Below are 25,905 nucleotides of genomic sequence, written 5' to 3' on the forward strand. Positions count from 1 at the left end.
ATTACGTCCAAAATTTTTTGCTAAATTTTTCCTGAAAATCCATGTTTTCTTCTCTAGCTTCGCGCAGCCGGCATATACCGCTTCTCTTATATGAGCATTTTATCTATGAAAACATAATCTTAAACGATAGCTCACGTGCTGGTGGCAAAGTTGGGCGGCTCGCTTGTTATGGGTGTACACATAGAGTTTTAAGAATTCATCTATTTGAAAAAAAAATGAATCTGGAATTTTTTAATTATTTTTTACGTACTCAGCGTATGCAAAACTATAACCTCCTTTTAGCTTGGTATACCAACAGTGGGACACCCTGTATAAGCCTTCCTCGATAAATGGGCTATCTAACACCGAAATAATTTTTCAAATCAGACTAGTAGTTCCTGAAATTACCGCGTTCAAACAAATAAATAAACTCTTCAGCTTAATAATATTAGTGTAGATAAGTATAGATTCAAGAAAACTCCACAACACGTGCATTTGTTCATAAATTTTCCGACCAAATTTAAAAAAAAAAACATTGCACAATCCACACTATCATTTTCAGCTCGTTTAACAAAATTAAAGTGCACAAAAGAAAAATGTCAAACGCACATTTCAATTTTAAGTTTTCCATGAGTTTTCCGATATACTGACGGCAGCACACAATGCTTGTCAATGGCTCAGTGAAGCGAGAAATGCCAAACAGTCTATATAGTGATGGGACGATTTATTCTGATTTTACATAGGTTTTCTAGGCTAGACCTATTATAATAATCTACACTAATATTATAAAGAGGAAAACTTTGTTTGTTTGTTTGTTTGATTGTAATGAATAGGCTCATAAACTGGCTTGGACAGATTTTGATGAAATTTGGCACAGATAATCTTTAGACCCTGAGAAAGAACATAGGCTACCTTTTATTGCGAAATATGTACCACGGGCGAAGCCGGGGCGGACCGCTAGTAAATCATAAAAACTTTATTGACATAATAATACAGGTAAAAATAATGATAATATGGGTGGATATTATTAAATCTTCTTTTGATGAGTAGGTACTTTTCCCTAATTGGGCTAAATTGATAAAACTGATTCGTATTACTTTTTTCCTTTTTAGCAGACTAAGGGCTGATTTTTCAATCATGATCTCTTTTCAATCATGATGATGATGAAGAGTTATCTATTTTAACTGATATTGAGAGTCCCTTTATTAGAAGCTATTTAAGAAGAGAATAGAGAATCTTCTTCTCTTCTAATCTTCTTTCCTTCTAACTTTGATAACATACCTACATAGCTAATTCACAAATACGAAAAACTTATATTATTTTGATTCTCTCAAAGCCTATAGGTAAATAGTGGTTGACTTGAAGAGATTACTCATAAGTGATAAGGCCACTTTCTGTGCTGTATCTTCTTCGAGTTTTGCTAATACATACAAATCACTAACGTTAAGCTGATCTTTAAGCCAGTCAGAAATATCCATAATATCCGTTATGAATGGAAAAACTCCAATAAATGCAACCGATATCGGCTCGGCCATGCCTAGCTCGAACAAAAGGTTCTATTCCTTTGTTAACTTGACGTTAGATGTGAGAGCCTTTCAATGTGTCCTCTAATGATAGCATTTAGCTCTTTGGCTATTGAATTACCTTGTTGATGTTGTTCTTTTGATGTGTCTTTGTTTGGTCACCTGCTCTTTGTTTTCATCAACCGCTTTGAAGAGAAATGTATGTAATATGAAGTTTATAACAGTTAAAAACTATATATAAACTCTAATGCGAGCGGGCCACCCTGACTTCGCTCTAGACATGAGTGCCTTTGGGATCACACATATATCCAACGATGAAAGATTTTTTTATATACATCGGTCTCATAGCTCCTAAGATAAGCTTGTTAAAGCAAAGAAATGAAGCTTAATATTATTAGTGAATTGAATAATTTTAATGATTTTTGCTTTGTTGAATTTCTCTCTGTTTATGAATAACTTAGATAATGTTTTAAGCTATAAAAAACGAGTGAAGCCGGGGCCTAGCTAGTATATAATATTTTATACAATTTTTCCGCCTTGCTAACGTTGCACGTAACCACGAAACCCTATCCGCATACAAATTTCCACTCCGTGTTTTACTCATTGCGATTTTGTTTTAGCAGGAAAGGGCCTATTACCTTTGGAGAGGAAAAGATCTAATCTATCCTTTAGTTAAAATTGACTCAAATTTGGGTAGGAACTTATTTATTAATGTCATGGAAATGGAAGTTACAACTAAAATATTTAAAAACTGAAACCTATGGGTATCCTAATCAAGTTTGATATTGTTGATAATCATTTAGGTATATGAAATTATTTTTAATCACAAATCACATTCAACTGCAAGAAATATTATTATCTCACTAGAACGAATCCAAATGAAATAATAAAAGTTCTACATAATATTCACAAAGGTTGCAGAATCGCCAGACGCTAAGCCGTTTTGTAGGTTACGACAAATCGATATCAGTGTTATTCGATATTAATTTACTGAAAACTGATCGGGCTTCCCACGCGACTGTTGCTAGCAGCGACGAATGATACGTGAATTATATGCAAAAATTTGTTTAGTCCATTGAATAAAAAGTTCTAGAGTGCGTGAGTTAGTAACGTAAGATGTTTCTTTGGAAACATGTCAAGAGTCCCTGGGTAATAAACATACTAAAACCCCGGGACACTAGGAGGAGCCCCGGAGTGGGGGGAGGGGGGGAATGGGTCCATTTTTTTCATTTTTCGCTTAAATCTCAAAAACGGTACATGTTAGGGAAAAACTTTCAAGGAAAAGTTGAAAGGCCATAAAATTATCTACAAGTTGTACGTAAATCATTTTTTTCTATTCGCAGCCGTTTTCGAGCTACATCCCATGAAAGGTGAAAAATTTGGACCTTTGGACCTTTGAACCGCCCCCCCCCCCCCCCACCTACACCCTTAGCTCACCCCCCACGCTTGAGGACTTTCGATATCATCATCTCGACATGTCAAGGAATAACTGTAGCGATTTTCGCTAATTTTACTAATTTTCTCGGACTAATAAATTATCAATCATCTAAAAAGAGTAAATGTAAGCGCTCATGTATCTCTCGAAAACCAGTAGGTAGATTTTGAGGAGACTTTTATCTGAAGATAACTCATACTATTAGTAGTAAATATGTGCTAATTATATTTAAGAGGAAGAAATTGACGACATTCGAGTCGTGGTTGCGAATTCGGCTAAAACTGCAAAATGTTTATTTCATTTATACCTATTTTAAAGAACATTTAGTATCAATTATAAAAACAGGGATATTTTTTAACAATCAAAAGGATTGATATTTTTACTAAAAAATTGAAATAAAACAATTAAAAATAATGAATACCCAGGCAGACAGATTTCAATATAATATCAATTGAATAAAATGGAATCGCAGAACCTTTTAAAGGTTTAACAATCAATTAAGTAAACCCGTTTTTCAGCATCATTTATCGAGATGAAAATTTATGAAAAAAGAAAAAAATTATTTAGCTTCCCTGACAAAAGTCGTTACATCCTAGGGGACTACACTAACTAGAGGGGGGACATACACATTTAGGGGTGTAAAGTGGATTCTCAGAGCTCTATAGGTGCTAAAAATATGAAATTGGTTAAGCCGTTTTGAATAAGTTAACATACACATTACACATATTTAGACACAATAATTATATAGGTATAGATTACTTACCACTTGCTCTGGTTTTGGATAGGTTAATACCTGAAATATTGCCATTTGCCAATATTACTCCGTAATATGTAGAAAAATAACTTTTAAAATCGGTCAAGTAGTTTCGTAGTTAAATAGTAGGTACTAGAGTAACATACAAAAATGCATGTCTTTCCTCTTTATTATATTAGTTTAGATTATATGTATGAAGAGAAATTGACATAGAAGTTAATATTTATTCAGCTCCCTACAAAGTCTCATGCAATACTAAGCCTGCACTCCATGCACCCTCGGGGACACGTAATGAAGAATTTAATTGAAATTCCTCTGCAACTCGGAATCAGTTAGTTTGTTTTTGTACCGCCTTGGGATATGTGTGATGGAACCATCTTAGTATGGTATATTTAGTAGAGGACACATAATAAAAATGTTTATTGTATTCAATTATATGTTCGGGATTTACCAGGGAAAAAAAAGTACTCTATATTATGATAATTGTGTTGTTATTATGTGTTGCAAATTTTATTCAAATCAATGCATGTAACTAAAATTTATATAAGTACTTTCACGTTTAGAATTTATGGTTCTCAACCTCTGGGATATTTTCCTTTTATCTTGGTTGTGGCATGTAATTTAATACCGTTATATGTGTATGTTGATTGTTTGAACATACTTACTTTTACATTTCATTATAACTTACATTATATTATAACAAGGAAAAATTAAATACTTATTTTATTATTTAACTCCTTTTTACTACAAGTAGGTAATGAACAATATATAATAATGCATAAGGACTAAATATCTCTGTAACAGTGATTACTGGTAAAACTGTTATATATAAATATGCGATACAAACCAAAAATACCGCCCAAGAGTAGAGGCCAAACATTTCCCCAAATATTTAACTTCACTGGACGCGAAACATATTGTATTTCTCATTAGACGCTTGTCCCTTCGCCGAGTAAAGCCTGGCTTATGTTACTATGTCACTTGGTAAGATGTACCTAGCTTTTAATGGTAAAATATATTTTATTACGTTCGAGGAGTTAAATCGTGATAAACAAATAGAAATCAAATCTTTTCTCTTTATATTATATTTATACTTACTGGCTTTTCGGCTGCAGCTGCAGCATCGCCCGTTTCATCATCATCATCATCATCAGCGCATATATTACGTTTCATTGCATTTATAATATCTATATCTACTAGTTGTCACTTGTTCCACGGTTTCATCCCGTATTCCTCCGTTCATTTGGTCGTAGCGGGATTGTATATAGCCTGTAACCTTCCTCGATAAATGGGCTATCTAACACTGAAATAATTTTTCAAATCAGACCAGTAGTTCCCTGATATTAGCGGGTACACACAAGCAAACTCTGATCATGATAAGTATGTATTATCTAGCATTAGTTAGTGTATTTAAAAAAAAATCTAATTGAATTAATTTATAAAAAACATCTAACATCGAGAGAGCGTCATGGCTGGCTCAGTACGAGTCAACCATTAAAATATAACATTGGCTAGCTGCCAAGTTTGAACCCTCAACGTGGTTTAACGAGTTCTTATAACATTATACCGCTGAGTCAGTAAATGATTGCTTGTAGACGGGGAATATTGACCTGTTTCCTGAATTTATAATGTTTTACAATAATATGTAAGTTTAAAATCTTGCAAGTTTCTTAATCCTGCTATAACATAATAATATCGTACGCAGCCACGTTTTACTGCAGTCATTATTATTATATAGAATGAGGTACTTTATTTTTGAGATTTACAAAATTCAACTTAACTTGTACGTGCATAATATTTAACTGTATTTTGAAGATATATATATATGTAGTTATGTAATGTTTCTTATTCAAACTTATAATACATTACCTGTCAAAACCACTTTTAACTGTAAAATCATCCAAAAAAGTTTATGACCTGAGACCACCTTACTTTACTTACCACTTAAATAAATGTCACGTAAACGATTTAAAAATGATGTTCTAATAATTAAATCCTTCGAGAGACATAAGCCTTATTTCACTAATAAAACTGTTACCAACTTTGTTATTACAGCGTATAAAGTGATTATCTGAGTTCGCAACCTGAACATTTAGTTTACATGTCATCCTGCAGTCCTATTTGTTACCCTCAGTTTAAAATAATACGACCTAACCATAGATAACATAGGACATTCGTTTTTTAATTGCTTTTTAGCTTTTAGACCACATATAATATGCCTATTAGGTATATGAAAATGAAAAATTATTTATTTCATACACACAATTTTTAAACACAGAAATTGGTGGGACCTCCTCATAAATTTAAACTATTTATATACTACAACTACCTATTGTCTACATCCTTCCTCGATAAAAGGGCTATCTAACACCGAAAGAATTTTTCAAATCGGACCTGTAGTTCCCGAGATTAGCGCGTTCAAACAAAAAGACAAAGTCTTCAGCTTTATAATATTAGTATAGAAGATAGTAGTAATTTAACTGATAATTGAGCCAAAAGGATGTTTGTTTGGATATATGAAAACGGACCAACCATTTCAGGATATATGAAAACGGTGAAAATCCTGTCTTTTTCCTGTTTCCTGATATTGTCTGGACCTTAGTGTAACTAATTTTAGGAAAGAAGGTAAATTTCCGATGAAAAGACCTTATCTAAACTTATATTAGTTATGGGTGAAAATAATCTTCAAAAAGAATATATTTATTTAATAATCGTCCAGTTTTAGATCATCTAGGATCGAAGTAACAAGAGGGTTGCCGCCAAAACGGGATACCTGGAAGCAAATTTAATATTATGTGTAGAATAAGATATATTTAAAGTTAATTAACTAAATATAGAGCCTTTTTTTTCCAAAATTGTTGTTTATGACTAGGGATGTAACGATACCGATACCGATACCGATATATCGGCCGATATAATCGGCAAGCCGATATATCGGTATCGCCGATAATAAAACAACCGATACCGATATCAAACAATTCAAAAAACCGCGCCCGATGAACGATGCGGGAGGCCGCCCGCGCGTGCGCACTTTGTTTTCTGAAAAAACTCTACCAATAGTGAACTTTTATTAGGTACTGATTGTATGTGTATAACTTAAAGTTTAACTGACTTTGTAAAATAATAATACTAAAATAAATGGTTTTGTTGTTTTTTGATTTGGCATTTTTATTTAAAAGAATACGATTAACAGTTAAGTCTGTTAAATGTTGGTAACTTTTTATGCATAATTCACTATTTATTTTTCTACCAAGCCATCGATATCGGTATCGGTATCGGTATCGCCGATACATTACTACAAATATCGGTATCGGTATCGTATCGGCAAAATCATGTATCGTTACATCCCTATTTATGACACATTTTTAATCAATTGGTTTTTTCAATAGATTATACAATATCATATTATGTCTTTATATTGTGTAGTTACCTACTACAATTTATTTAAAAAAATAAAAATAAATTATACCCGCCGAATTGAGAACCTACTCCTTTTTTTGAAGTAGGTTAAAAAATTAACACATCGTGAGTAAATGAATACATTTAACAAAACAAGAACTTTGTTTTATTTATTTTAAGTAATTATCGATTTAATGAATACCTACATCTTATTTATTCTAACTACACACTTGAATAGTATTATTATATTCATATCATTTCTTACCTCACTCCTTAAGTATTTGTCTAAGTCCTGTAACGTCTCTTTGGTATATTGCAAACTACCCGCTTTTTCCAATAAAGAAACACAATATCTCTTCGTATTGATATCTGTTGTACGTTGTTTTAGTATATCTTTATTGTGATTATTAAGAAAATTAAAAATATATATATTTATGTTAAATTACACGTTTTACTTTGGTTTAGAATTAAAGAAGAACGAAAAAATATAATATGTTACCATAAAGGAAAAAATATATCTTGCCCTAAAATACAGTTTGTGTGTTGTCATGTATCGTTGGATAAGTATTTTAAACTTAGTTTGAAGTTTGTCTTGTATTTTAAGTACCGTAAGTATGCTAAAAATAGTTTTATAGTTCCTAGAGAAAATACCTAAATGTATTTTTGTTTTTCGAAAAGGATACTCAAAACAGTTGTACCATGTGGGCCTTTAGATGCATGGATTATGGGCAAAGTGAATTTTCCTTCCGTTAAATCCATGCAATAGTCGTTTAATTTCTGGAAAAAAATCATTTCTATTAATGGATTTTTTCAAAAAAAAATTGTTTAAAACTAAATTAAATAATAATAATACCTGATCAGACGGCCTTTCTTCTTGCGCCTGCAAAAATATAGGTACAATGGGTACAATACTTTGATAAACCCATACAAATTTTATCTAAGTGAATTTAAACTACTAGATGGTTATATTATATAGCTTATGACCTTATGTATTATACTAGAACTGATTTGGACCTAAATTAATTTATATACTGAACAAAAAGCTGTATATTTTTAATTTTAATACTTCTGCCTGTTTCCATCTCTGTGTATTTAAAATTGTTATAATAAGTTAAAAATGAATATTCAGATAATTTAGGATTATAATATTATTATACTAGATTTCCGCCCGCGGCTTTGCGCGCGGCTTTGCGCTTTGCCCTCATTTTCAAAAAAACCCCACATAGTTCCCGTTCCCGTGGGATTTCTGAGATAAAACCTATCCTATGAGTTTATCCAGGTTACCCTCTATGTATGTACTAAATTTCATTGTAATCAGTTAAGTAATATTTGCGTGAAAGAGTAACAAACACACACATACACATCCAACCTCACGAACTCGCATTATTTTATAAGATTAGTAGGATAACACCACATACCTCAGGCTGTGCTAAATTGCAATAGTCATCTCTCAATTGAAAATACATTCCGAGTGTTTTGGCAAAACCGGAATAATCGGTTTTGTTTTCGCTAAAAATATGCATCAGTTGAACTGCTAAACTGAACATGCATCCCGTTTCTATGAAAAAAAAAATTTCATGAATAGACCTATTAATATCTTCATTTATCTGTTAAACGCTTGTTAAACGCCAATCCAATGAAAAACGTGTGGTGTTGAAATACCAATCTTTTTTATTTTTCAACTTAAATTTTGCACAAATCAAGAACACGTTTGAAATATATCTTTCGCCATATCGATAAATTGTTTTATTTATGAATCGAAAGTAATTTAAAAAATAATTTGGAAAATCCAAAAGTGCACGCCTCATAATTTTTTTTTAATAAATATTTATTAATTATTATTTTTGTTTATTTAATAACAATTAAACCACATCGAACCAGACCCTGAAAAATGAAAGGGTTCTATTCCTGAGCATACTCAAGCGTAAGAGAAAAAAAAAGACTCGATTAGTAAAGTATTTCGGTCGCTATCGTGTTAACAAGAAAAAGGATCCGCACATACAGACACACGGACGTCCAAGACAGAACTTTTTTAAACTGTTTTTTAACTAGTTTAAATAACAAAAATGACATCAAAAATATCATGAACGTTAAAAATAGTGTTTTTTCTTAATATGTGTGTGTATGTATTATCTTACAAGTGCAATGTATGATACATAAAGACATTTTAAGTTTGAAAAATCAGATGTTTTGCGCGAAGTGACAGTAGTACCCACCTCAACGCTTCGCTTATGAGGCGTGCAATATAACTAACAATATTCCCGCGACTATTTACAATAATTAGAATATAGGTAGTTAACAGTATATCAAATAAAAAATATTTCATAAAACACGATAGTTATACCCACTTTGTTCCAACATAGTCTTGTACTCCTCTTCAGAGGGACAAATGAAACTGTCCCTCCAATATATCTCCTTGCCCTGACCCCGTAATAGTTCTAACGAATGCTCTGAAAATATCCGCTGTGCCTGAAATGATAGTGTTTGCATGTCGTGAAAGACTTGATTTGTTGTTGAACAATTTTATTTTTCATTTATTTAAAATAATTGGACTATATTTACAAATTATTGAGAAAACATTAACATGGAATCAAAAATGTCTTAAAAAAACTAAATATATTGGAGTTATAATTTTTATTTTTACAAATCGTAAAACAGCATACTTAAGATGGTTTTCAGGATTTTTAAGATTTCTTTGCTTTGGCGAAATATAAATAATTAGTTAATTATCTAAGCAATAATTTAATAATAATAAATTAAATAAAAATAAGAGCTAACAATACAACAAAATTTGTTCTTAGAAAAAGTCTTCATGATAATTAGATCCCGCTCTGTCGGGAATTCTTACGCTTCGTTCTACCTTGTTTAATTACTATGGAATTCGATTTATCTTTTATAATTTAAATAATTCTGTATAATAAAATAATTCTTATAGTACAAAATACTTTAACAAATAAATATTTATAACTTTTTCAAAAATGTATGTACATAATAAACTCAAACTCAAACTCAAACATTTATTTATTCAATTAGACTTCTTATAGAAGCACTTTTGAAACGTCATTACATATTTTCAACATTTACCACCGATTCGGAAAGCAGTACCTATCTACGGAGAAGAACCGGCAAGAAACTCCATAGTTGCTCTTTTAAAAGTAAGTCATAATATAAATAATAAATTCGATATATACTAAACGATACAGACACATATAAAACCTCTAGATTCGATAAGGTAAGTTCAATGACATCCGAGCGGTCAGTTATAAATGGTAGAGCAAAAAGACGGCTCCCAATACCGTCTCAAGATCGAACTTTTCTATTCCGACAATCAAAATGAAAAATAAATAAAAATGAATGGCTATTTCCTTTCTCAAATCTCGAAAACAGTTTAATCGATTTCGTTAATTATTTTTTTTTATTCCTTGAAGTAAACGGATGGTTGCTATGGTTCTCATCTAATCTGGGCCGCTAGTAAAAGATAAAAATAACCTCACCTTTTCACCCAACTTGCAGCACTTGACCATCAACAAAGTGAATACATGGATAGAAGTATTGATGGCCCAAGGGATGCCATACACGCAGTGCGCTGCGGGGATGCCTCTGCGTATCGTTGTGTTGTCTTGTACATCGTCTAAACTGATATAGTGAATAAATAATTGCTTCTGCATATTATATTAGCTTTGCCACGGAAAATCGTTTTTTTGTACAGCTTTATTCTGGTAAGTATAGAAGGTACATTACAGCCAAATTGAGGGCCGATTTTTCAATCCACAGTTAAAACTTATCCGCCCAATAAAGTATTACACGATAATATTAAAATGTCACCCCTAAACTGTCAAATACGGCCAAAGAATACATTTTTGAAATTGTAGTTTAGTACGTTATTCGACAGATAAGTATTAACCAAGGATTGAAAAATCAGCCCTAAGAAAACTAATGTTATCATGGAATAGCAATTGCTTCCATAGTTAATATGTAACTACTTTGTAAGTTAGCACTGCAAAATATCAAGATCCGCTCATTTGTTTTTGAGTGAAAGAGTTACAAACATTAAATTATATTCGTCTTTCTCTAAACTAAAGTAGAGATACTTCAGAAAGTATCTCTACTTTTTGACGTGACTACGTCTTATAATTCGATGGAGCCTGCTGTACCCACGAAAAATCATGACTCATGCGGCGTTACCTAAACTCTGAGCACACGTGTCAGAAGAGAAACCTCTTTGGCAAGATTCAAAGATACCAAAATCGTCGTCTTACTCCATGACGTGACGGTATTGATATGACACGACCTTGAAATATCATTATCAACGCGCCATAAGTTTCACTTTAATAAATTATTTGAAGTTATACCTTCTAGTTTATCTTATGTAATAGCAAAGATAAAGATTATAATATCCAGCTGTATTTCAGTTACACTTTAGACTCACGTACCTAATTGGGACGAATATATTATCATAATTAGGCAATAATTCAAAACTCCCGAGTGTCTAGTGAGAAATTATATCTTACATCCTACTTCATCACTACATCACTACATAGTATAAAACAAAGTCGCATTCCCTGTCCCTATGTCCCTATGTCCCTATGTCCCTTTGTACGCTTAAATCTTTGAAACTACGCAACGGATTTTGATGCGGTTTTTTTTAATAGATAGAGTGTTTCAAGAGGAAGGTTTATATGTATAATAACATCCATTAAATAGTGGAGAAGTACTGTTATTTTTGAGGTTTCTAATGTGATGTCGTAAAAAATTACATTTTTTCCGCTTACATTGCAAACGCAGGCTGAACCCTACGAGTTTGATCAAAATAATGTACTAAGTATTATACACATTGAAAAGGTCTATAGAAAAGTCCGCGATGGTATATGTCTATCTCTTATGGATAACCCACAATAACTTTTTTTTGTCATTTACTTTTTACGACAAATAATGGCTAATTTTCGATGCGATTTTAACCAATACAGCATTAATCCTTAACCAATTATATACCTTCAATACATTGTTCATTTAATATAGATCTATATGGGCCTTTACACAGTATGATTTAAGTGAATATTTTCGAAGATATTACAGATTTAAAAATTGCGGGACGTAGCATTTGCGGCGGTACCAGCCGGCCGCCCGGCTATATATACCTATTTTATACCCGTGTGCGAAGACGGAGCGGGCCGCTATTTTTTTATATACAACGTTCACAGTTTTCCTGTAGTTTATTTAGTATCAGCATTGCACCCGTGCGAAGCCGGGGCGGGTCGCTAGTAGTACCTATAAGACAAAGTCGCTTTCTCTGTCCCTATGTATGCTTAAATCTTTTAAACTACGCAACGGATTTTGATGCGTTTTTTTTTAATAGATAGAGTGATTCAAGAGGAAGGTTTGAGTATATAATTTTGGTTTTAGACAAAGCGGGCGAAGCCGCGGGCGCAAAGCTACTTACTTATATTTTTTACTCTTTCCCGAAAAAAGTATTGGATGTATTTGGACAAAACTTTATACTAATATAGGTTATAGATCAGAATAACAAATGAGCTATAGAAGTGCTTGCCCGCGGGTTCGTCTACAGGTATTTTATATAAATTGAACGACAGTTAGACAGAAATCAAGAGAGATCTATCTGTTTACAATTAAGTATTCTACACATCAAATGTTTTGCTTATTACTATTATAACATCATTTAATGTACTGGGAAGTTGCAAAAAACTTCTTTATCTATTCAACATAATCCTCAAAAATCCTAAATCATTTAAAAACTGACAACAAAAAAATAAACTCACATAAGACTACAATCGCTGTACATCTTAATAATTTCAACAGCTTCCCGCATTTTGTCATCGGGCACTTTTAGCCAATGATTAAACGCCTCCGCGATCCTACTACGGAACCCCTTGCTTGAATTCTGGATAACATGAGAGTATGGGAGAAGGAGCTCCTAGAAATAGAAAAAATATTATGTATTTAATATTAATAATAATTTAAGCTTTGATGGAGATGAGAACTAAGTTTGTAGAACATATCAGTTAAGTGCCATTAGACGTCTAGGAATTTAGAAAGGTAAACTTCAAGATTAAAAATAAATAAGGCTTGGAAACAAATTACTTCCTATATCTTAATTTTATTAGATAGAATCTATACTAATATTATAAAGCTGAAGAGTTTGTTTGTTAGAACGCGCTAATCTCAGGAACAACTTATCAGATTTGAAAAATTATTTCGGTGTTATTTAGCCCATTTATCGAGGCTATATAGGCTATCATAACGCTAAAACCAATAGGAGCGGAGCAATGTGGGTAAAACCGCAGAGCACAGCTAGTGTATTATATTTTCATTATCACTTGCTTAGAATATAAATCCAGGCGCTAAAATATTTTGTATTAACATAAATACCTCTTCTAGATGTGGTTTCACAGACGAAGACATTGTTAAACACACACAGTTTCTAATATTATTATTTTAAATAAACCACTGTGTTGCCCCTTCAAATGACTACTAACTGTATAAACTTCCTTAAATATTATGAGTTCTTACAGAGTCATAACTCCGCTTTTTCTATATAATAAAAAAACATAATTAACATTGACTTAATTAAAGAAGATATTATTCGGCCATTAAGTTATCAATTACTTCATCAACTATATTAAGACGTTTTTCTTTTTCTTTTATTATACTATTATACCTACTAGCTTTCCGCCCGCGGCTTCGTCCGCGTAGTGAAGAAATAGCTCCCCTTCCTGTGGAAATTCCGGGATAAAAATCCTTTTTCGAGTTTCACAGTATGTATCTGTACCAAATTTCATCTAAATCGGTGGTTGAGGCGTGAAGAAGACACACAGACAGATTTAGTTTCGCATTTACAATATTACCTAGTTAGGATTAATTTATTTTAATGGAATTCAAACTTGCATTTAGATAATTCATTAAATAGTTAACAATAGCATTTTATAACTAAATGGTTCATTGTTTTCTTTAAAAATCATAAACAAAGTTTTTATAGAAAAGTTGAAAGTCGAATGTATTAGATAAATTTTATTAAAACGTGTAAATGATAGAAAACTGGCGTTAAAACGCAAAAAAAACATTCAAAATCGTCGGTAATATTTAATAATTGTTTTTAATACATACCTAATTAAATTGAAGTATCAATTGTATCTTTGTCCACAAATATTATTGGGTGTTGGGTCTAAAGATTATCTGTGCCAAATTTTATCAAAATCGCTCCAGTAGTTTATGTAAAAAGTAAAAGTAAAAAAGTAAAAAAAATATTTATTCTTTAAGACACGTACATCAGTCATAATACATACATTGTTACATAGTGCTTAATACAGTTTCTTAAAGAAAAACGTTAAAATACAGGAAATAAAATCATTGGTTCCCGCACTAGGCAATGCCTGTCCTGCGGGACCGTGAAATGCTTAACATTAGAATTTTATAAACAGAGCGGCGATTATGTTATGATAAATATTTAAAATTCAGATTTTACATAAACATAATACAGATTAAAAATTAAATTAGAAAAATTCACATGTGTGAAAACCATACATACATATACATACTTACATACATACAAACCTTTCCTCTTTATAATATTAGTATAGATAAAATAAGCGAAGAGTGAACCGGTAGGTACCTTCTAGGGAAGCGCGTACCATCCGCATCTTAGCTATCCATCAGGCGAGATTGTGGTCAAGCGCTTCCCTATCTACATGAATTCTTAAAACTCTTTGTGTACACCCCTAACAAGCAATCTGCCCATGTTTGCCACCCGCACGTGAGCTATCGTTGATTATGTTTTCATAGACAAAATGCTCACATTAGCGAAGCGTTATAATATGCCGGCTGCGCGAAGCTAGACAAGAAAACATGAATTTTAATTTTAAAAAAATTTTGGCGTCATTAGGTTAATTATTTTTTACGTGATCAATGTATGCAAAACTACAAGTCCCTTCGTGCTTAGTATACCGATAATGGGACACCATGTATATTCAAATACATTTAACTAAAATACATACCTACTTGTTGCAAAGCATACCAAATAACTCGGTAATCTACAGCAAATTATTATGTCTCACAGGGCTGCAACAAACGTCGCAAAAATGTCAAGTATTTTTTTCTATATCCCCCGGATTTCCAATGTTGGTTTTGTAATCTGCATATTAAAAGAAAAAGCCCGCATTATAAGCTCTGTATCGGATTGAGGGATAATATAAAAAACACGCAGTGAATACAAACCTCTTGTAACACGAGTATATTTTATATCAAAACATAATAATCTTCCTTATGACGCGAATGATACGTGGTGTGCTATTTTTAATTTTTAATACGCGTTTTTTTATTTTAATTAATAATCTTATCACGATTAGGTAACATCTGTATCGTTGACAATGAAAGGACGTTTAATCTGTGCCACCTGTCGCAACTAACCAGGCCCAGTAGACAAAGTAACAATTACAAAACGATAACGAAGTTAGAAATCGCAAAAATGTATGGGATTGACATACGCCGCGTTAGATCACGTGGTCTATCTAATGTCAATCCCATACATTTTTGCGATTTCTAACTTCGTTATCGTTTTGTAATTGTTACTTTGTCTAAGGCCCCAGTTTAATCAGCCGTCTAATTAATTTCCTAGCCTCTTTATTAAACTAAGGCACTGTATGACATGGATATGACCAAGACCATCTTAGAGAATAAGGGTACTCGTATTGCAAGCCACCTGTATAGATTGGACCACCTATGTAGATGGTTTGAAGCAGCCATCATCTTTCATTTCCCCTATATGTACTGTCAAGGGTCTATCGTTATGCGCATTACCAGCTAACCTTTTATATCTCCTCCTGATTCGTACGGTGAAAAAATGCTACGAATTGAAAAAGGTATTTGCGAGTTTTTTCTCTATGTGGCTTCATTCAATAAAATATTAACCAAATAGTTGAAAACTATAAATTTTATAACGGGATACGATTAGAATAGAAAAAATATAAAAACGAAAGTATAAATACATTTACTAGAAATATTTATTAATTACGTAAATACAAACGTCAAAATGAGAAAAAAAACTAAATTTGATACGAGATAAGCTTATCATACACTTGCTACGAAACAACCTACGTCACTATTTCTTAAAGCATCCACGTAAAATATATCTTTCATTCAATCTATCAAAGGAAACAAAAATACCAGCAATAACAATTTCTTAGCACACAATTCCCCGGATAATAATCCGAGATGAAAATGCGTGAAATAACTATTTGGATGGATGTACCTATTCTATTCAATTCGCTGTTATTGAATGGCCTATCTGCGCATGCTCGTAGGTATAGCCATATGATTATAGCATAGGTATATTGTTTACAATTGCGAGAAACAATTAGTTTACGCAAATGGTAAAGACAAAACCTGTATCACACTGTTCACAGGGACTCTAGGAGATCAACAAGTCAATTATAGTACAAATTAAAATAATTTGTTTCAATCTACGAAGAAACGACGATCACTTGATAAAAATTTTACTCGACGAATGATATAGTAGTTCTTGGAATCAACAAGTAGCATTGATTATTATGGTTTAAACATAGGTTTAAAACTTTTATTGATAGCTAAATCAGAGTAATAAGTAGCAATTAAAATTAAAGTAAGAACACAGATATAAATAATTATTTTCTTGATAGAACGACGGATGGATATTTAAAAGAGCAACTATGGAGTTTCTTGCCGGTTCTTCTCCGTAGATACAGCTGCTTTCCGAATCGGTGGTAAATTTTAAAATACTTATGTAATGACGTTTCAAAAGTGCTTCTATAAGAAGTCTAATTGAATAAATAAATGTTTGAGTTTGATAGCTTGACATGAGAAGAACGTAATACAAGTGGTCTAATCGTTAGAAGGTTCTAACTGTGTTTATAAGCACCTGATTATTTTCTGAATCACTTAGAAGAAACGAATACAGATAAATCAGAAATAACATAAAGAGATGTTGAAAAGTTCACACAAAACAAAGTCACAAGTCTCACAAGTACGCTTCTAACTAAAACGTGATTTGAGCCAATAAATCTTGCCTTACAGAGTTTTCTTCAATACAGCTCATCGCAGAGTAAAGTAATATTATCCACAAAGCAAATAGATAACTTCCGAGTACCGTCATTGTGAAGCTGCTGTGACATACAAAGTTTGGAAAATATTTCCTATTTCCACACATTGCAGCTACAAATTGATAAAACTGCAAATAATGGTTATTTATTAGCAGTGTTTTAAATTATATTCAGACTGTGACTTTACTTGCATTAGTATATAAAAAATATGGTAGTTTAAACCGGCTACTCACGTACCTGCAGCAGGGGCAATATTGGAATTGGACCCTTAATTGTAATGTATAGACTGGGGCAATTTAGAGAACTGAAATTGCTCCGACCGTTGACCAACCGAGATTGTTCCAATATTGCCCCTACTGCAGGTAGATGAGTAGCAGGTTTTAGATTTCAGTATCATTAATGATACTATTATCAGTATTGTTATTACTATGAACAATGTCACCATCGTCACCATTCTAATTAGCTGGAGCAACTTGTATTGCTAATTTCATTACTTACCATCGCCAATATCACTACCCTGATGCTACTACCTGTGTCATTGTGGCATTGCCATCAGGTAATGACAAATGATTTATCATTAATAGTAGCACATCTTTCTCTTTAACATCTAACATTTTTATCATAATTTATGTAGGCAAAAAATGAAAAAATATCATTAAAAAGTTCACGCATTTACTATTCATTTATTCTAATAATTTTAAGATTCACAGTGGTTCAAGATATTACGATAACATGATGTTCAAAGCAAATTTTTAAGGCTTTAGTAACGTCTTATTACTTAGCAATTTCATACAATAGATCAGTCAGAATCGACATTGAAAATCGAGAATTTAACAATAATTTCAAAAGTTTTCAAACTTCGGTCAAGTGAATGGTACATTGGGACGACAATAAATCTCATTTTGCAACCTTGTCCGCAGTCCGGAACATTGTTAAAATTGCAATTAAATTATTTTTTTGCTGTATGGTCGTGAAAAAAATTCCAAAAGTTCTGCAAACTTGGGGAAGTTTTCGATATAATATTTCATATCACGTATTAAATTTGCAATCAATCTAAGTATACGGAACATTGTTAAAATTGCAATTAAATTATTTTTTGCTGTATGGTCGTGCAAAAAAATTCCAAAAGTTCTGCAAACTTAACACAGTTATCGGAAATATATACCGAACGGTTGTATAAATTTGCAACCTTTTTCGTTGACCGGAACATGTTTATTTATAATTATTTTTAATTCGTGGTCATTTTTTCGAGTAAGGTGGTCTCGGAATAATTACAAAAGTTTTGGAACTTGGTTGCAAACTTCGAAAACATCTATTCTGGTGCATTTACAAATTTGCAACCTCATTCAGTTTAATAAAAAAAAAAACATTAATATTCAATATTAAAAGATGTTCCGCACACTGAGATTGGTTGCAAATTTAATACGTGATATGAAATATTATATCGAAAACTACCCCAAGTTTGCAGAACTTTTGGAATTTTTTTCAGGACCATACAGCAAAAAATAATTTAATTGCAGTTCCGGACTGCGGACAAGGTTACAAAATGGGATCTATTGTCGTCCCAATGTACCATTCACTTGACCGAAGTTTGAAAACTTTTGGAATTATTGTGAATTGAATGTCTAGACTGACTGGAGTACAAATACTAAAGCATATAAGTCATAGCAATTACTCGCCCTGTGTGCCTAATCACATAAGAGCCTCAATCAACATCTCTAGTCAATTTCAAGGGTTAATTTGATAGACTAGGCTTAGAACTAGATATTTCAGAGCAAATATCACTGCTCCTTCATATAAATCAACACTATTCAGTGGATTACTTCCATATTTAATGTCTTTTGGGATACCTAATTGGATCGCAAATACTAAGATTGTAAACCTAGTACGATGATGATGTACCCAAAAGGGGTCGTTATTATTTCAATTCTCTTATTATAATGTATTTATTCTAACGGTATTGGATAGAATTAAAATAGTGAATAAAAAGAAATGTGCGTGTACTAGTGTACACACGTAAGAAGTGAAACTTCTTTATGACCTTATTTTTCAAAAAATAATTCACTATATGCAATTTTACAGAAATATGTCGAATCAAGATGGTGGGTAACGGAAAAATGTCACCCATAACGATAAAATGTTACACTAAATTTTTTTCCAACCCCGATAAAGAAGTTTCACTTCAATAAATTGAATATTTTTCTCTTAATCTGTCAATTTTTAACGAAAAATACCACTCGTTTGGATGAAATTTTAATGATATTTTTTTCATAAAATTTTTACGAACAAAAGCTTTCAAGTTAGTAAAAGTTAACAATGAAAGATGTTGAAAGTTACTGTCTGTGATTTTTAAAGTCGAAACCGAGAGTAAAGCTAAAGCTATTCCATAATTTTATTCAATAATGAAAATAAATTTATCAAATTATATTTCTACAAAATGCTGTACTAATTGTTACAAACCGCACGCATAAAGTTAATTAACTATACCGTAGATGTAATTAAAATGATGCGGTTTCGAGTTTAAATAGACCACTCTATCGAGAGTTATTAATAAATTTGATGTTTAAAACTAAGCTGACCCGATGAGTGTAATTTTGCCAGAGCACTATTATGACTTAGGGGTAGAATATTCGCCCTATAAGGAGTAAGGAGGTAGGTACGGGGTACCTTATATAAAAAAATCTGCATAAAAAACGGACAAGTCGTATATTTATATAAAGAATAGAAAAAACTCGATCACGAGGCGGGATCTAGCATTTCAATGCCATAAAATCAAAAAATATCAAATTCATCGGACAAGACGGTTTTTTGAAATGAAATGAAATGAAATGAAATGAAATGAAATGAAATGAAATGAAATGAAATATGTTTATTGTGGACATAGAAGATACAAATAAAATAAAACAAGAAACTTAAATCTAACTTAAATCTATGTTTGCCACAAAAGGCCTGCCACTCAGTGCGATACACTGATTTTCAGTGGTTGCCTTAGAATGCCCTGCTGACAGCGGATGTATGTTTTGCTCAAAACTGCGTCATGTTATTAAAAAATAAAAAAATAAATATATATATATATATATTTTAATATTATGATAATATACATATACTTTAAAATACTATAATTATTAATTTTAATATTATAAATTATAATATATACTTATACTTAGGAAATAAATAATATTTAAACATTAGTAACGAGATTATTGGATAAATACTTAAATAATAAATAAACTCATAGTAACATTATTGGGAATGCTAAATTTTTTCTTGTTGACGTTTTTGAAAATCGAGAAGATATGACTTTAATTTTTTTTTAAAAGAAGATAAGCTTTGTTGTGAACGAATAGGCGGCGGTAAGTCGTTCCAACATTTTGAGGCTCGATACCTAAAACTGCCTCTAAATGTAGAAGTTCTATGTAGGGGAATTTCCAACAAAGAACATGCGTGTCTAGTCTGGTAGGTTGTATTATTTTCCGCCAACCATTTCAATTTATTGTACAAATATACAGGTACTCTATATTTTATAACATTAAATAGAAGCGTAGCCAGGTGTAAGTGGGTACGATATTCCATTTTAAGTGAGTTGTGTTTGATCAAGTACGGTGTGACATGATCACGATAGGGAATATTGTAACAATAGCGGGCACACGCATTTTGCACCCGTTGCACTATTTTTTTCGTTGATGCCAGCAACCTAGGACCTACAACCACATCCGCGTAATTAAACTTCGACAAGATAAGCGACTCACAAAGTAATTTCCTGACATTAACACTCAAGGACTGTCTAATCCGATAAAGCAGTTTCAGTCGGTAAAAACAGTTTTTTGAAATATTTAAGATGTGCTTGTGAAATCGCAAGCCTTCGTCAAACACTACACCAAGATTACGCACTTCAGTCACTCTTTCTATTGGATCTCCGTTTAAAAATATGGTAGGTTGTTGGGCCAATATTGAATTGATTTGATGAGTTGAGCCTATGATCATATATTTGGTTTTGCTAGAATTGAGAGAAAGACAATTAGATTCTGACCAAACCGATATACGACTCAAATCATCATGTAGCCTTTCCAGAGCGATGTCCATCTCACTCGCCTTGAACGAGAGGTATAATTGAATGTCGTCCGCATACATATGGTATTTGCAATGCCTTATGCATTGCGTAACATCGGCTGTATACAAAATAAACAAAAGAGGACCAAGAATAGAACCTTGCGGTACTCCTCTGGAAACTTCCGCCCATGCAGACGAACATGCATGTTGACTACTTTCCGCTTTTAACTCTACCATTTGTGAGCGGTAGGAAAGATAACTTTTAAACCACTGTAAAGAGTCATCATCAAAACCGTAGTATGAAAGCTTGCAGAGAAGCAGGTCTATATTGATACAATCGAAAGCTCTGGAGTAGTCTAAGAGGATTAACAGACTCCCCTCCCCTCGATCCTGTGCCTCCAGCATATTATCAACCACATCCAACAGAGCTGTTATGGTACTGTTTTGTTTCCTAAAACCCGATTGCCTAGTTGGTAACATATCATTTAAATCTAAATACCGCCTGACTTGCTCACATACAACTTTCTCAAGAATCTTTGATAGACATGGCAAAATACTAATTGGTCTAAGATCTTTAAGACAATTTGGATTGTTAGTTTTGGGCAATGGTTTAATGAGCGCTTTACGCCAGGTGGAAGGGAAGGTGCAAGTCTTAAGTGAAGTGTTTATGATATTCGTAATTGTTTCCAGAGTAAAGGGCAACGATAATTTTAACATATCTAGAGAGATTCCGTCGTAACCAATAGCATTAGAATGCAATGATCTAAAATGCTTAAACACCTCGTCTTTAGAGACAGCCGCAAAAGAAAACAGTGAAGTCCCTTTTTTATTGTTTAAAAAGAAATCTATGTCCTCTTTAGACGCGCACGATCTACCAGGAATATCTAAAAAATGACGATTTATATCATCCGGCTTTCTAAGATGCTCCGGCAACGCATTGTCAGTACTTCTACTGATATTAACATTTTTTTTTATATTATTCCAGAGTATACGCGGGTTATTAAAATTCGTGTTTACAAACGTTTCAAAATAACATATTTTTTCACGCTCAATCGCATTCGCAACCTCTTTCTTTAACTCCAAATAATATAATTTATGACTATCCTTTTTAGAATATTTTGCTCTAGTATATGCATCATTCCTACGTCTCATCAGTAACCTGATATTGTACGTGATCCAAGGGTAGTTCTGATTTTTTACCAGAAAGTGCTTAATGGGAGCTAGACAGTCATAAATTGATAAAATGATTGAATTAAAATTCGAAACAAAATTATTAATATCCTGGTGGTCTATTATAGCATCCCAGTTAATGCTTGACATAGCGGTTTCGAATAGTTCCATGTTAATATCTTTAATTGGTCTGTATTGTATTTTTAGAGGGATACACTTATCTTTAGCTATGTAAAGTTCGCACGAAACAAACGCATGGTGACTTAAATCATTTATATGGTTCACTGATATCCGTTGCACATTTATGTCCGTACATATAAGGTCAATAATAGTTTCACTATGATCTGTGAAATGTGTGGGTTGATTTATAATTTGCGTTAAGCTCGTCATTGTTAAGAATTCTAGCAATTTGCGATAACCGATGGTACTCTTGTCTGCAAAATTAATATTAAAATCTCCCATGACTATAGTATTATCAGCCCATGAAAAACTAGCGACCGACTCATGAATTGCGTTAACAAAAGTATCGACATTCAACCATGGCGGGCGGTAAGCTGTGCCGATTACTAGTTTTTTACACCGAATGTTTAAAGTTATCCACATTTGCTCAACATTTAAACAACATGGATGTTTTAAAACTTTCACATTCAAACTATTTCTAACATAAAAGCCAACGCCACCGCCGCGACCTCGCACATGTGACGGTCGAGGTATATGAACAAGGCGATAACCAGTGAACTTAGGCGCACGACCCTCTTCTCCTTCTTTTAGCCATGTCTCATTAATACCCAACACATCCACATTGTGTTGCTCCATCGCAGCAAGAAGCTCTTCGTGACCAGTACCAAGCGAACATATGTTTATAAGGCCAATTACGAGATTTTTTATAACCATCATTATAGTATATTAATATTAAATAAAATACATATTGGACAAAAGAGTAGATAAATATGAATGTATTTAAATAAGATATGCAATATCATCATTGCATGGAGTTTTAGTGCTAAATCATTTACCCAATTAATATAGTTTATAAATAGAAAAAATACAATAAAATAGTAAAATATAGAAGAAAGTACGAAAAACAAACCAAACATACCACCGGCAACAAGGCAGACCAAAACAACATCAATTTCTCTACGACAATAATGGAAATAATTACTATTAATTATTATATAATGACAAAATAAAACAAAATAAACAACGATAAACAAAAATCTTACTTCTATCACTATGATTACGAGTGTAACGCTTAGACAATAACTAAAAGTAACAACAAAATAAATTTTCGACACTAGAGCAAAAACATTAGTAAAAAAATAAGTCGAAATTAACTTGTGATTAAGCAAAATATCCAAGGCAAGTAACAAAACCTTTAAAAATATAATGATGTTTAAAATTGTAACATACAGTATGGCAAATTCAATCTTACTAAATATTATATCAATTTGTATAGAACGATAACAGGTTGTAATAATATGTTTCTTTAGTATACAACAATAAAACGGTACAATTAGTTTCAAATGAGATGGTGTATAATATTTCACAGTACGAACTTTTAGGCAACGCACTATAAAATTGCAAATTACTGTAAGCTTGACATCATAATAATTAACCCAAAATAAAGTAAGTGCATTTAAACCTGTTACATAACTTATATAGCTAAATTCGTATATTACTAATACAATACAATAAAAAATAGTTTTTTTCTCAACTGCCAGGAATACGTACAATATCGAAAGAGTTATTGACAAAAAACCTTATCTATATCGTGTTCCGATCTAACATTGACAATTTTCGATTTACTATCCCGTCTAGCATATACATGACCCGCGCGAGTCCATACAAAACGCCAGTTATTTGACCGCACTAGCTTCTCACGCGCTGCAAAGAACAGTTTGCGGTTAGCATACGTTAGATGTTCGTTCACGTAAAAGCGGCGGGGCTCCCCTCCCACCCCCGTGCCGCTGGTGTCCGCGCCGCGCCGCACGCGCGCCGCGCGCAGCAGCTCGTCGCGAAGGTGTCGCCGCGTGAGGCGCAAGACTATGGGGCGCGATTGTATCGCATCGCTTGCCGCGCTCCCATTCGTATCTACGCGTTTACGCACACCACGCCTATGGACGTTAACAATATCACGCTCGTCTATAGATATGCCAATTTTTTGCGCTAACGTGATTGCAATGTGTAGTAAATTTTCGCCAGTATTTTCATGAACACCCGAGATTTCTACATCATTCAACAGCTTTTCCTGCTCAGATTCATTAAGCTGTTTCTTTAAGAGGTCGATCGAGTCTAGACTCTGTTGTAACTGCTCATTATCAGCCGCCACGCAGGCCCCACTCTCCAGTTGTGACACACGCTCCTCTATGCTGTCCAATCGACTATCAAAGTTAGTAACTAAAGCAGTTAATTTCGTCATATCTGATCTAAAGTTCGATATCTCAGTCCGAAGGAGCTTTATCTCCTCTATCAGAAAAGGGGAACTTTTTTGATGGGGGGATACAACATCGAGAAATACATCAGCATCTTGACACTGCGCGGGAGTAATTTCGACAGCTTTAGAAGTATTTTTCGCTTTACATGTCTTACACATCCATTTTGTATTGCCGCGGGCGTCTGGGCTATAATTGCTACATTGTTTATGATAAGACATATTACACTTATTGCATTTTACGCCATCTGCCAAAGCGAAGAACTTTCCACACGCATTACACTTGTTTGCCATTATGTAATTAGTACTATTGATTGTATCAAAGTAATTCAAGCTTAGTTCACCAGATGGCAGTAATATAAATTAATTATTTTAAGTCTTCCAATTTACGGTCAGCTGTACTGAATAGTTGCGGGTATCGTAAAATCAGCTGATCATCAGCTGTGCACTAATGTTTATTATAATCACTGTTGTTCACGAAGATAACACTATACTGTTCACTACACGTTATTAATTGTATATCTTATAACTGTTTTATCTACTTTTAAGTGTTAACAGGTAAGTTTACTATTTTTAAATTGAAAAAATAAGCAGAGCGAGACTGTCACACACCACTGTCAAAAAGACATTGATTTTTCGGTAAATTTTGGATTCAGACTATACATTTACATAACAAACAGCTATATCTAGTAGCTTGGCTCTATCCACAGTACAAGCACAGTATTACAATAAGGAAATAATATTGTAATACTGTGGTACTAGTTCTGTGGAGAGCGGTCGAGAGCGGACTGAGCATCGCGGCGGGCAATGACGATGTTTAATCGCCCTTTCGGCACGCGAGGTACATACACTCTTTCCTTCTATCTCGATATAGTTCTGTGGCTCTACCCGACTAATGCTCTAGTACAAAAACCTAAACATTTCATATACAGTCCACTTTAAGTATACTGCAGCTTCCAAAGAAATATATAATAGAACCATTATGAAAGATTAAGCAGTGTTATAACTTATAAACATGCCCGGGCTCTCCCGGGCTACGTCTTTAAGGATGCCGGGAAAAATGCACTTCTCAAGTT

The 25,905-nt window shown here is 33.0% G+C and overlaps 2 protein-coding genes across 2 annotated transcripts; both read right to left on the reverse strand.

The window, feature by feature from the left end:
* Window positions 1-6,375: 6,375 nt before the first annotated feature.
* LOC149899924 (terpene synthase-like) lies at window positions 6,376-13,011 on the reverse strand. The gene is made up of 8 exons (XM_090113366.1): window positions 12,868-13,011; window positions 10,585-10,726; window positions 9,439-9,559; window positions 8,509-8,648; window positions 7,944-7,970; window positions 7,774-7,867; window positions 7,356-7,483; window positions 6,376-6,464 (listed from the first exon to the last, which is right to left on the reverse strand). Exons 1-8 carry the CDS (start codon window positions 12,915-12,917, stop codon window positions 6,396-6,398), a joined length of 771 nt encoding a protein of 256 aa, XP_089969492.1. The 5' UTR covers window positions 12,918-13,011; the 3' UTR covers window positions 6,376-6,395.
* Window positions 13,012-24,142: 11,131 nt separating this feature from the next.
* On the reverse strand, window positions 24,143-25,123 carry LOC149899925 (uncharacterized). Its single transcript, XM_090113367.1, has one exon. The coding sequence runs from the start codon at window positions 25,121-25,123 to the stop codon at window positions 24,143-24,145; it is 981 nt and encodes a 326-aa protein (XP_089969493.1).
* Window positions 25,124-25,905: the final 782 nt, after the last annotated feature.

The sequence above is a fragment of the Colias eurytheme genome, chromosome 19 (assembly GCF_061535395.1).
Source record: "Colias eurytheme isolate Ceu_HAF_F1 chromosome 19, ilColEury1 Martin Lab GWU primary, whole genome shotgun sequence".
In the NCBI taxonomy this organism is placed as follows: Eukaryota; Metazoa; Arthropoda; class Insecta; order Lepidoptera; family Pieridae; genus Colias; species Colias eurytheme.